At 41.9% G+C, this 12500-nt stretch overlaps 1 protein-coding gene across 2 annotated transcripts in view; it reads left to right on the top strand.

Moving 5' to 3' along the window:
* LOC113801908 (uncharacterized) overlaps positions 1-12500 on the top strand; it is a 118372-nt gene that overhangs the window by 93713 nt on the left and 12159 nt on the right. For both annotated transcript variants that reach the window (XM_070115022.1, XM_070115021.1), the window contains exons 5-7: positions 306-452; positions 7555-7756; positions 10524-10636. In XM_070115022.1, coding sequence (XP_069971123.1) covers positions 306-452; positions 7555-7756; positions 10524-10636 — 462 coding nt within the window. The remainder of the gene's footprint in view (positions 1-305; positions 453-7554; positions 7757-10523; positions 10637-12500) is intronic.

Raw genomic sequence — 12500 nt, 5'->3', positions numbered from 1 at the left:
TCTCTCGTTCTGTTCTTTTCTGTTCTTTTCTTTTCCTTTCTTTTCTTTTCTTTTCTTCCCTCTTCTTCTCTTCTCTTCTCTTCTCTTCTCTTCTCTTCTCTTCTCTTCTCTTGTCTTCTCCTCTCTCTCTCTTCCCATCTCTCTCTCTTCTCTTCTCTTCTCTTCTCTTCTCTTATTCTCTTCTCTACTCTTTTCTATTCTCTTCTCTACTCTTTTCTATTCTCTTCTCTTACCTTCCCTTCTCTCCTCTTCTCTTCTTTTCTCTTTCTCGAATATTTCCATAATCAATATTTTCACATTTACAGGTATTTAACGTAATGAAAGAGTGGGGACTGACTCCAGCCAACATTGGGACTTGCGAAAAATTGCACCTGCGTGTCCTCACTTCAACAAACGAAGTTGTTGATCCTGAAGATGTTGATACTGCAATTGAGCTTTGTCCATATGCCACGGTAAGTTGCAGATGTTGTAAAGGGAGGGAAGCACGGTAAGTTGCAAAAGGGAGGATGGGAGGTGGCGGAGAAGGGGGGGTAGAAATATCACGGATGGGGGGTCGGGATATCACGGCTGAGGGAAAGGGGGGTCGTTTTGTCACGCTCGGTGTTGGGCGTGAGAGGGGGTAGATATTTTACGGGAAGTTCACTTATAATTAAAGAACATGAAAATTGATGACGATTTTTTTAATATATATTTCACGAGGTAATAATTCCATATTCGTGCGGAAATGGAGAGAGAGAAAAATCATAGATATATATTTTTTAACATGTGTTGCAATATTCAACTTGATGTTTTTAGAGTGATCGATCTCATGAAGAATTGTGCAATAAAAGAAAAACAAAAAAGAATAATAATAAACCGAGGTAATTTTCTCCGATCAATAACCGTCAAATAAAGCGTTGATCCATCTTTTCTCTATTTTTTCTCTATTTCTGTCTCTCATTCTGTGTCTCTCTTTCATACTCCTTATGTCTCTCTCTCATTCTCTCTCTATCTATCTATCTATCTGTTTATCTGTTTCAGCATTATCCTCACACAATCATGATTATGATTACCATGAATTTATATTATTTTCATGATAGTAATGTTATCAAAATTCTGCCATTGCTGCTACATTCAACTGTTATTATCATCGTTAACATTATCATCACCATCATCACGCTTATTTTATCATTATCATTATCATTTTTATCATTATCATTATTGTTGTTTTGTTAATGCAGTTCTTATTATTTTTTATCATTATCAGCATTATCATTATCAATAATATCATAACCCATTTTTATCCTTTTATTATCATCATTTTTATTATCATCATCATCACTGTTATCATTATCTTCATCACCAGTCGTCATCCTCATCATCACCATCATCATCATTATCATTAGCACCTTGCACACACAATAAAACGCACTCTAATTTACACTCACAGTCACACTCATTTGAACCAAACTGCTATTCTAGTCTCTTGCTAAAAAAAAGATAATAATAGATAAATAAAAAAATATATATATATAATAAATAATGATAATAATAATGTTAATAATAATAATAGTAATAATAAATTAATCCACTTTTTTACATCAGTTTGTAACTCCCAAACAATACGTAAGCTCGGACTTATCATAACTCCCAAACAACTCATAAAAAACAACTTCAAGTACCAAACAATTCATACACCTCATAAAAATACAACTTCAACTCCCAAACAAGACATACAACTCATAAAAAAACAACTTCAACTCCCAAACAACTCATAATAATTGTTACAACCTAGAATCGCTACATTCATAACTCATTCTCCATTACTTTGCCCCCACCCCCTTTTTTTTCCTCCTTGAAAAAAAAAAACTTTAACAACTCATGAACAATACATGCGCTACAACCTACAACTGGTACATTCAAAGCTCTATATCCAAAATTGTACCCACTTTTTTCTTCTCCATAAACAACCTTGTTTAGCTCCAACCGGTACAAACGCTCGTTCTCGCTACAAACTACAGTCGCTACATTCAAATCATATTTATGACTTTACCCACTTTTTAAAAAAATAAACAATATTCAATTCCCCAACAATAAATACAACTCATAAAAAACAACTTAAACTCCCAAACAATTCATACAACTCATAAAAAACAACTTCAACTCCGAAACAACTCATAAAAAACAACTTCAACTCCCAAACAACTCATAAAAATACAACTTCAACTCCCAAACAACTCATAAAAATACAACTTCAACTCCCAAACAACTCATACAACTCATAAAAATACAACTTCAACTCCCAAACAAGACATACAACTCATAAAAATCAATTTCATCTCCCAAACAACCCAAACAACTCATAAAAATACAACTTCACCTCCCAAACAATACATACAACTCATAAAAATACAACTTCAACTCCCAGACAATACATACAAGTAAAAAACAACTCCCAAACAATTCATACAACATAAAATACAACTTCATCTCCCAAACAACCCAAACAACTCATAAAATACAACTTCACCTCCCAAACAATACATATGCTCGTACTCCCCACAACCTACTACCGCCCCATTCAAAGCTCTGAACCCAATAATTCACTCGCGATTCCATTCAAGTTTCATCTGAACCTTTAACTCCGACAACAAAAGCTTTCTCAAAATATCATCAGCAGAGGAAGGAGGGAGGGAAGGAGGGAAGGAGGGAGGATGGAGGGAAGGAGGGGGGAGAGGGAGGGGGAGGGAGGGAAGGAAGTAGGGGGGTGTGGAGAGAGGATGGGAGAGGGGGAGGAGGAAGTAGGAGGATGTGGAGAGGAAGGAAGGAGGGGGGATGGAGGGAGGGAAGGAAGTAGAGGGGTGTGGAGAGAGGAAGAGAGGAGGAAGGAGGGGCAGGAGAGAGAGGAGGGAGGGAAGGAAGCAGAGGGGTGTGGAGAGAGGAAGAGAGGAAAGGAGGGGGGAGAGGGAGGGAGGGAAGGAAGTAGAGGGGTGTGGAGATAGGAAAGGAGGAGGAAGAAGGGGGAAGGAGGATGGAGGAAGGGAAGGAAGTAGGGGGGATGTGGAGAGAGGAAAGGAGGAGAGAAGGAGGGAAGTAGGGGGATGTGGAGAGAGGGAGGATGAAGGGAAGGAAGTAGGGAGATGTGGAGAGAGGAAGGGAGGGGGGAGATGAGGAGGGAGGGAAGGAAGTAGGGGAATTTGGATAGAGGAAAGGAGGGAGGGAAGGAGGGAAGTAGGGGGATGTGGAGAGAGGAAGGAAGGAGGAAGGGAAGATGGAGGGAAGGAAGTAGGGAGATGTGGAGAGAGGAAAAGAGGAGGGAGAGGAGGAAGAAGTGGTATGTGTAGGGAGGAAAGGAGGAGGGAGGGAAAGAAGTAGAGGTTTGTGGAGAGATGAAGGGAGGGAGAGGAGGAGGGGGGAGAGAGGATGGAGGGAGGGAAGAGGGAGATGTGGAGAGAGGAAAGGAGGAGGAAGAAGGGGCAGGAGGGAGGGAAGGAAGTAGGGGTATGTAGAGAGGGAAGGAGGAAAGTAGGAGGATGTGGAGAGAGGAAGGGAGGGGGGAAGGAGGATGGAGGGAAGGGAAGGAAATAGAGATGAGTGGAGAAAGGAAGGCAGGAGGGAGAGGGTTAGGAAAGTAGGGAAGGATGTAGGGAGAGAGGAAAGGAGGAGGGAGAAGGAGGGAAGGAAGTAGGGGGGAATGTGGAGACACGAAAGGAGGGAGGGGAGAAGGAAGAGGGAGGGAGGGATGGAGGGAAGAAAGTAGGGGGATGTGGAGAGAGGAGGGTAGGGGGAGAAGAGGAGGGAGGGAAGGAAGTAGAGGTTTGTGAAGAGATGAAGGGAGGGGGGAGAGGGGGAGGGAGGGAAGGAGAGAGGGAATGACGAAGAGATGAGTAGAGGAAAGGAAGGAGTTGATGAATGAAGGGAGGGATAGAGGATGGAGGAATGGAAGTAGAGGGATGGGGGAAGGGGGAAGCAGCATATGGAGGGAGTGATGGGGGGGTGGGGACCGAGAGGATAAGGATGGAGGGGAGGAAGAAGGACCTGGAAGGAAGGAGGGGGATGCAGGAATGGAGGGAAGACAAAGGGAAGAAGGAAGAGAAGAAGGGGAAGGAGCAAGGATACGGAGGAAAGGGGAAACAAGAAGAAGGGAGAGTAAGATAGCGAAAGGAATGGAAGAAATAAAAAGAGAGAAGGAATCAGAGAGAAGTAGGGGAAGTGGTTAAAGAAGAAGAAGAAAGGAAGGAAGGAGAGAGATAAGATAGAAGAAAAAAAGATAATGCAGAAGGGAGGGAGAGGGAGGAAGAAGAGGAGGGAAAAGAACGAAGAAATAGAGGGTAGGAAGGAGGAAGGTGTATAGGGAATAAGGATGGAGAGAAGAAAAGAGGAAAGAGGAAGAAGAGGGAAGAATAAAAGAGAAGAGATGGAGGAATGATAGGGGGAGTGTCCGACAGGGGAAGGAGGGAGAGAGAGAGAATAGGGAGTCAGGCGAGAGAGAGACAGAGGGTGAGGAAGAGAGGGAGGGAAGAAGAGAAACCGAAACGAAAACAGAGAGATAACGAGAAAAAAAGAAAACAGTTTGACAGAACAAAAGAAAATCAGGATTAAAACAGGAACCGAGGGAAAGAAAACATTCTTAAAGAATACAAGAGCGTAACACAAATAAAAAAATGAAAATGAAAATTCAAACGAGAAACTGGCGGTTATACAATATCCCCCCTTCCCCCCCTTCCTCCCCTACCCTATCCCCTCCTTCCTCCCCTACCCTATCCCCTCCTCCCCCCCCTCTCCCTTGCTTCCAACTCCCCTGCATCAGCAAACATAAGCTTGCGTAAACATCCTCAAAAACCAATTTCGTCGACCTTAACTTACAATTCAGTGTCGATTTTCCTCCTCAAATTCCTCTCTCGCCGAGGTAGCGGGAGACGAAGGCGGTTGATTTTTCGCGCGCTTTTTACCACCTTTTTTTCGTTTGTACTTTCCCGCCAAAAGTACGACGTTTCGTTCGAATAATTCATTGGGTTGTTTTATTCGTTTGTTTATTCAATTCTTTATTCATTTGGTTCGCGGGAGAGTTTTTTTTTTATCCAGTTTCGTTCCCTGGGATGAGGATGGCTTATTGCTATTATGTAAAATATCTTAAATTGTTTTTTTCTTTTTGTTTCGGCCATTTTGTTGTATTTTGTGCGTTCGGGTAGATTGTCATTTTTCTTTTTCTGTGAGTGGTATTGGTTCTCTTTGAGTTATATTCCTTTGGTGTTAATTATTATGTGAATTCGCTTATTTTCCCTATTCCTGTTTTATTTGTCTCCTAAAATGTATTTCTGTTTGCCGAATAAACTCGGTTTTCAATTTATTCCACGAAAGAAAGTACATAAATTCCCATCTCTAAAATAAACAGACAAACTCCAATTTTCAAACGCCAAAAGCGAGAGAAAAAAAACGTTATTTAGAAAAACAAGGACCATGCACTTTTAATGTATTTCCCGCCATTTCCTAAGGTATTTCCCGAACGTTTTGCCATTTCCTCGAATTTTTGATTTGCGGTCGAATCCCAGGAGAGGCAAATAATACGAAATTATTTACTTCGCGGCCGCCAAGCATGAAGTGTGGGTATTTTCCTGGCCGCAAGTTGATGTAAATCTTTGGAATGGGAATCCGAGGCTGGAATTTTCCCGTATTGCCTGAGATCTGTGCCATTCGCCGGGGACACGTGTGGGAATATAGGCACTTGCCCTCTTCGATACATATTTTGGAGTTCGTGATACGCTGTGTGTGTCTGTGTATATGTATGTGTGTCTGTAATACGTGTATATGAATATGTGTGTGTGTGTGTGTGTGATCTCTTTCTCTTTCTCTCTCTCTCTCTTTCTCTTTTTCTTTCTCATTCTCTTACTCATTCTCTTTCTCTCTCTTTCTTTCTCTCTCTTTCTCTTACTCTCTCTAAATCTCTATGACTCACTCACTCTCTCTCTCTCTCTCTCTCTCTCTCTCTCTCTCTCTCTCTCTCTCTCTCTCTCTCTCTCTCTCTCTCTCTCTCTCTCTCTCTCTCTCCCTCTCTCTCTCTCTAACTATATATATATATATATATATATATATATATATATATATATATATATATATATATATATATATATATATATATATTTATATACACACACAAATCCCACACACACACGTATCTGAGCCCTCCTCTAACCCACCGCGCCGACACCCCCGCCCCACCCGGAAAAGGAAGAAGAGAAAGAAAGAAGAAAACAAAGAAAAGAAGGAAGAAAAAAACAAGAAAGAAAAGATAAATAAAAACAAAACAAAAAAGAAAAAGGAAAGAAAGAAGAAAACAAAACAAGAAAAGAAAAAGAAAAAGAAGAAAAAAACAAGAAAGAAAAAGAAGAAGAAAAAACAATACAAAAAAGAAAGACAAAAAAAAAAAAAAAGAAAAAGAAAAGAAACAAAAAAACAAAACAAAAAAAGAAAAAGAAAGAAGAAAACAAAAACAAAAAGAAAACAACCAAAAAAAACGAAAAACAAAAAACAAAAACGAAAACAACCCCCAAAAAAGCCAAGAAAGTTACCCCCTTCGCCGCTCCCACTCTCACGCCCCTCCGAAGCGTTCTCTGGGCGCCGTCGTCCCGGCTCGCGCACGCACAGTACACAGGCCAAATTCCGCTAAGTTAAAACGTAAATACGAATCGGCCTGAGACGACGGAATGGAAAAGAGGTTATAGTAAAGTTACTTGCAGTTCAGGGAGGTCACGTGATGTTTTTTTTTTTTTTTTTTTTTTTTTTAGGGGGTGGAGGGGGTTGTTGTCTGAAGCAAAGTTTTTGGGAAGTCACGTGTTTTTTTTTTTGGGGGGGTGCAGGGGTTGTTGTTGTCTGAAGCAGTTTTTTTTTTTTTTTTTTTGGGGAGGTGGAGGGGCTGTTGTCTGAAGCAGCTTTTTTTTTTTCTTTCTTTCTTTTTTTTTTTTGGGGGGGTTGTTTGAAGCAGTCTGAAGGAAAGTTTTTTGTGGGGGGGGGGGGAAGGGTTGGTTTGTTGTTGTTGTTGATGCTGTTGTCTTTTTTAATTGTTTGATTTTGTGGTTTGATTTCTGTGTAGTTTGTTTTTTATGTCTTTCTTTGTGTTTGTCTTTCATTAAATATTCCTTTTATATGGATTTCGTGCGTGCTTCCCTGTGTCATTTTTCCTGGTTTATTGGGTGGTTTTTTTTTCTCTTTCTGCTCTTTGTCTTTATCATTCTATCTATCTATCCATCTCCCTCTGCTTCCTCTTTTCTCTCCACCCTCCCTCCCTCCCTTTCCTTCCCCCAACCACCCACCCTTCCCTCCCTCCTTCCCAACCCTCCCTCCTCTCCACCTACCCTCCCTCCCCTTCACCCTCCCCTCCTCTCCACCTTTCCCCTCCTTCCCTTTCCTTCCCCCAACCACCCCTCCCCTCCCTCCCTCTCCACCCTCCCCCAACCACCCTTACCCTTCCTTCCCCCAACCACACCCCTCCCACCTCCCCTCCCCCTCCACCCTCCCTTCCCTCCTCTCCACCCTCCCTCAACCCTCACTCTCTCACCCTCCCCCTTTTCTTGGCAGAACTTCACCCTCAGCAACGCCTACGTCGACAACGACGTCCTCTACAAGGTCATGCGGATGGAGAACCTCACCCACTTGAGGATCACGAACTCGGAGGGACTCACACTCGACTTCCACGAGGGGGTCTTGCCCGTCCTCACCGTCAAGGGCCACCAGCTCCACTCGCTCCTGCTGGTGAATTTTACGACGGTGGACGTGGCCGGTGAGTCGGGGGTGACGGGGGGTGGTGGGGTGGGGTGGGTGAGGGGGGTAGGGAAGGGGTGGGGATGGGGAAGGGTGATCGGTGGTGGAGGGTGGGAGTAGAGGGGTGACGGGGGGGGAGCGGTGGGAGGGGTGTTGTTGAGTGTTGTTGTTTGGGTTGTTAAGTGCTGTCTGTGTTGTTTTTTGCGTTGTTAAGTGTTGTTTGGGTTGTTAAGTATTGTTGGTTGTGTTGTTGTTCGTGTTGTTGTTTGTGTGGTTGGGTGTTGTTGTTTGTGTTGTTAAGGAGAAAGAGAAAGAGAGAGAGAGAAAGAAAGTCAAAGAGAAACAAAGAACAATTTTCCTTTTTTCTCTCTCATCATCACCACCATCTTAGACCAACCATCAACTTATTTCCTCGACCCATTTACACAGAACCAATTTCAGTTCAATTTCCTTTCAAACTTCAAGATATAATTCCTTTTTTTTTAAATTGTTCAGATTTTTAGATATAATTCCTTTTAAAAATTGTTCAGATTTCAAGACAGAATTCCTTTTAAAAACTGTTCAGATTTCAAGACAGAATTCCTTTTTAAAAATTGTTCAGATTTCAAGACAGAATTCCTTTTAAAAAGATTGTTCAGATTTCAAGACAGAATTCCTTTTAAAAAAAATGTTCAGATTTCAAGACAGAATTCCTTTTAAAAACTGTTCAGATTTCAAGACAGAATTCCTTTTAAAAATTGTTCAGATTTCAAGACAGAATTCCTTTTAAAAATTGTTCAGATTTCAAGACAGAATTCCTTTTTAAAATTGTTCAGATTTCAAGGCAGAATTCCTTTTTAAAAATTGTTCAGATTTCAAGACAGAATTCCTTTTTAAAAAAATGTTCAGATTTCAAGGCAGAATTCCTTTTTAAAAATTGTTCAGATTTCAAGACAGAATTCCTTTTTTTTTAAATTATTCAGATTTCAAGACAGAATTCCTTTTAAAAATTGTTCAGATTTCAAGACAGAATTCCTTTTAAAAACTGTTCAGATTTCAAGACAGAATTTCTTTTTAAAAATTGTTCAGATTTCAAGACAGAATTCCTTTTTAAAAAAATGTTCAGATTTCAAGACAGAATTCCTTTTTAAAAATTGTTCAGATTTCAAGACAGAATTCCTTTTTAAAAATTGTTCAGATTTCAAGACAGAATTCCTTTTAAAAATTGTTCAGATTTCAAGACAGAATTCCTTTTAAAAAAATTGTTCAGATTTCAAGACAGAATTCCTTTTAAAAATTGTTCAGATTTCAAGACAGAATTCCTTTTTAAAATTGTTCAGATTTCAAGACAGAATTCCTTTAAAAAAAATCTTCAGATTTCAAGACAGAACTCCTTTTAAATTTTTTTCAGATTTCAAAACATAATTCCTTTTAAAAAATTGTTCAGATTTATCAATTTTTTCCCTTTCCCTCTCTCCGTTGAGTTTACAATTTTGATTGACATTTGAAATCAAGGTCAGCGAAGCGTATAATTTAAGAGGAATTGTATAAAATCTTGTGCTTCTTCGCTTGTTTGTACAGCAACAGTACTCTTATCAAAGTCAGTTTTGTTTACTTATAGATTTTAAAGTATACAAATCCTGTTTATAATGATATATAGGTAACTGAATATATGGGTTGATAAATACTGGTTTAATATGTACTTATCCATTTGTCTTTCCCTTTGTCTGTCTGTCTGTATTTTTATACTGTTTATGTTTATCGGTCTATCTATTACCTGTACACACACACACACACACACACACACACACACACACACACACACACACACACACACACACACACACACACACACACACACACACACACACACACACATACACATACACACACACACACACACACACACACACACACACACACATATGTGTGTGTGTGTGTGACAGACAAACTAACCAACAAACAAACCTAAATAAAACAGAAACACAAAACACTCTCTCCTTCTCCTTCTCCTTCTCCTTCTCCTTCTCCTTCTCCTTCTCCTTCTCCTTCTCCTTCTCCTTCTCCTTCTCCTTCTCCTTCTCCTTCTCCTTCTCCTCCTCCTTCTCCTTCTCCTCCTCCTTCTCCTTCTCCTTCTCCTTCTCCTTCTCCTTCTCCTTCTCCTTCTCCTTCTCCTTCTCCTTCTCCTTCTCCTTCTCCTTCTCCTTCTCCTTCTCCTTCTCCTTCTCCTTCTCCTTCTCCTTCTCCTTCTCCTTCTCCTTCTCCTTCTCCTTCTCCTTCTCCTTCTCCTTCTCCTTCTCCTTCTCCTTCTCCTTCTCCTTCTCCTTCTCCTTCTCCTTCTCCTTCTCCTTCTCCTTCTCCTTCTCCTTCTCCTTCTCCTTCTCCTTCTCCTTCTCCTTCTCCTTCTCCTACTCCTTCTCCTTCTCCTTCTCCTTCTCCTTCTCCCTTCTCCCTTCTCCCTTCTCCCTTCTCCCTTCTCCCTTCTCCTTCTCCTTCTCCTTCTCCTTCTCCTTCTCCTTCTCCTTCTCCTTCTCCTTCTCCTTCTCCTTCTCCTTCTCCTTCTCCTTCTCCTTCTTCTCCTTCTCCTTCTCCTTCTCCTTCTCCTTCTCCTTCTTCTCCTTCTCCTTCTCCTTCTCCTTCTCCTTCTCCTTCTCCTCCTTCTCCTTCTCCTTCTCCTTCTCCTTCTCCCTCTCCTTCTCCTTCTCCTCCTTCTTCTACTTCGCTAACACCCTTTAGAAGAAAAAAAAAATCAGCAAACGACATCGGAAATCAATGACCTGACCTTGACCTCGCTTCTCTCTCCTCAGCCATCGGAGAGTGTTGCCCGCGATTGCAGAACTTGGCACTGAGCAACATCGGTGTTTACGAAGAAATCATGTACCCGAGAGAACAGTACTTCAATGACATCAGGAGTCTAGAGGTGAGAGGGGAGAGGGGGGAGAGGGGAGAGGGCAGAGATAGAGGGGGGAGTAGGAGGGGGGAGGGAGAGAGGGGGGTGGGTAGGGGGGAGGGAGAGGGGAGAGGGGAGAGGGAGGGAGAGGGGGGAGTGAAAGAGGGGAGAGAGGGGAGTGGGGGGAAAGGGAGTGAAAGAGGGAGAGAGGTGGTAGAGAGAGAGGAATGGAGGAGAGGGAGGAGGGGAGTGGGGGAGGGAGAGAGGAGAGGGGGGGGGTGGAAGAGAGGGGAGAGGGTAGGGAGAGAGGAGAGGGGAGAGAGGGAGGGGGACAGAGGGGAGTGAAAGAGGGGAGAGGGTAATGGGGTAGGGAGAGAGGGGAGAGGAGGGAGTGAAAGAGGGAGAGAGGGGAGTGGGGTAGGGAGAGAGGGAGAGGGGGAGTGAAGGAGGGAGAGAGGGAGGGGAGGGGGTAGGCAGAGAGGGAGAGAAGAGAGGGGGAGGGGAGTGAAAGGGGAAGAGAAGGGAAAGGGGAGAGGTGAGTGAAAGAGGGAGGGGAGAGAGGGGAGAGTGGTAGTGAAAGAGGGAGAGAGGGGAAAGGGGGAGGGAGGTGGTAGGGAGAGAGAGGAAAAGGGGAGGGAAGAGGGGAGTGAAAGAGGGAGAGAAGGGAAAGGGGAGAGGTGAGTGAAAGAGGAAGGGAGAGAGAGAGAGGGAGATGGGGGCAGAGACATAGAAACAGAGGAGAGAGATGGGGGAGAGAGGAGAGAGAGAGAGAGAGAGAGAGAGAGAGAGAGAGAGAGAGAGAGAGAGAGAGAGAGAGAGAGAGAGAGAGAGAGAGAGAGAGAGAGAGAGAAGAGAGAGAGAGAGAGAGAGAGAGAGAGGAGAGAGAGAAGTGGGAGAAGAGATAGATATAGATAGAGAGAGAGAGAGAGAGAGAGAGAGAGAGAGAGAGAGAGAGAGAGAGAGAGAGAGAGAGAGAGAGAGAGAGAGAGAGAGAGGAGAGAGGAGAGAGAGAGAGAGAGAGAGAGAGAGAGAGAGAGAGAGAGAGAGGAGAGAGAGAGAGAGAGAGAGAGAGAGAGAGAGAGAGAGAGAGAGAGAGAGAGAGAGAGAGAGAGAGAGAAAGAGAGAGAGAGAGAGAGAAGAGATAGAAAGAGAGGATAGAGGGAGAACGAGAAAAAAAAACATACAGACACCTAACAGAAATCTAAACAAACAAAAAACACGAAATAACACCTATAAACAAATAAACAAATAAATCAACACACAAAGAGACAAAGCGAGAAGTAATTCCCCGTGTGCACCCATGTGCGTATGTACGTGTGTGTGTGTGTATGTGTTCATTCATTTGAACACAATATTCACATGTTGGTATGCCTGTTGTTGCATATGCACGAAGCACCAGTTTTATCCGGTTTAACGTGATATTGCATGTATATGTATATTATAACGTATATAAATTTGCATATGTGAAATTGTATGTCATTCTAACGACAAAAAAACGTAATGAAATTTTCAAAAGTTCACCGTTTCGACTCCATTAAGCAAATTCGATTAAAAATGACATTTATGCATTTTTTGTTATGGACGTATTATTACGATATTTTTTTATTATATAGGACTATATTTTTTTGTGGTATCCTTTTTTTTATATGCGGTTTTTTTTTTTCTGCCTTTTTTATCACTCAAATTCATCTACATTGATTTTACTACGATGAAAGCAAACAAATATGTTGTTGTTTTGTTTTTTCTCTCTTTTATATCAGATTAGATTCGTTTTTTTTTTCATAAAATCGTGGTAGCATTTTAACTGTTTTTATTTTTTCGATTATTTTCTCTGCAATTTCATTCATTCTAGGCAATTGCTTACTTATTAATTGATTAACCGCCGCCATGTTTT

The sequence above is a fragment of the Penaeus vannamei genome, chromosome 37 (assembly GCF_042767895.1).
Source record: "Penaeus vannamei isolate JL-2024 chromosome 37, ASM4276789v1, whole genome shotgun sequence".
NCBI classification, from domain to species: Eukaryota; Metazoa; Arthropoda; class Malacostraca; order Decapoda; family Penaeidae; genus Penaeus; species Penaeus vannamei.
Note: the sequence above shows the minus strand (reverse complement) of the source record. Positions and strands in the feature narration are given on the sequence as shown.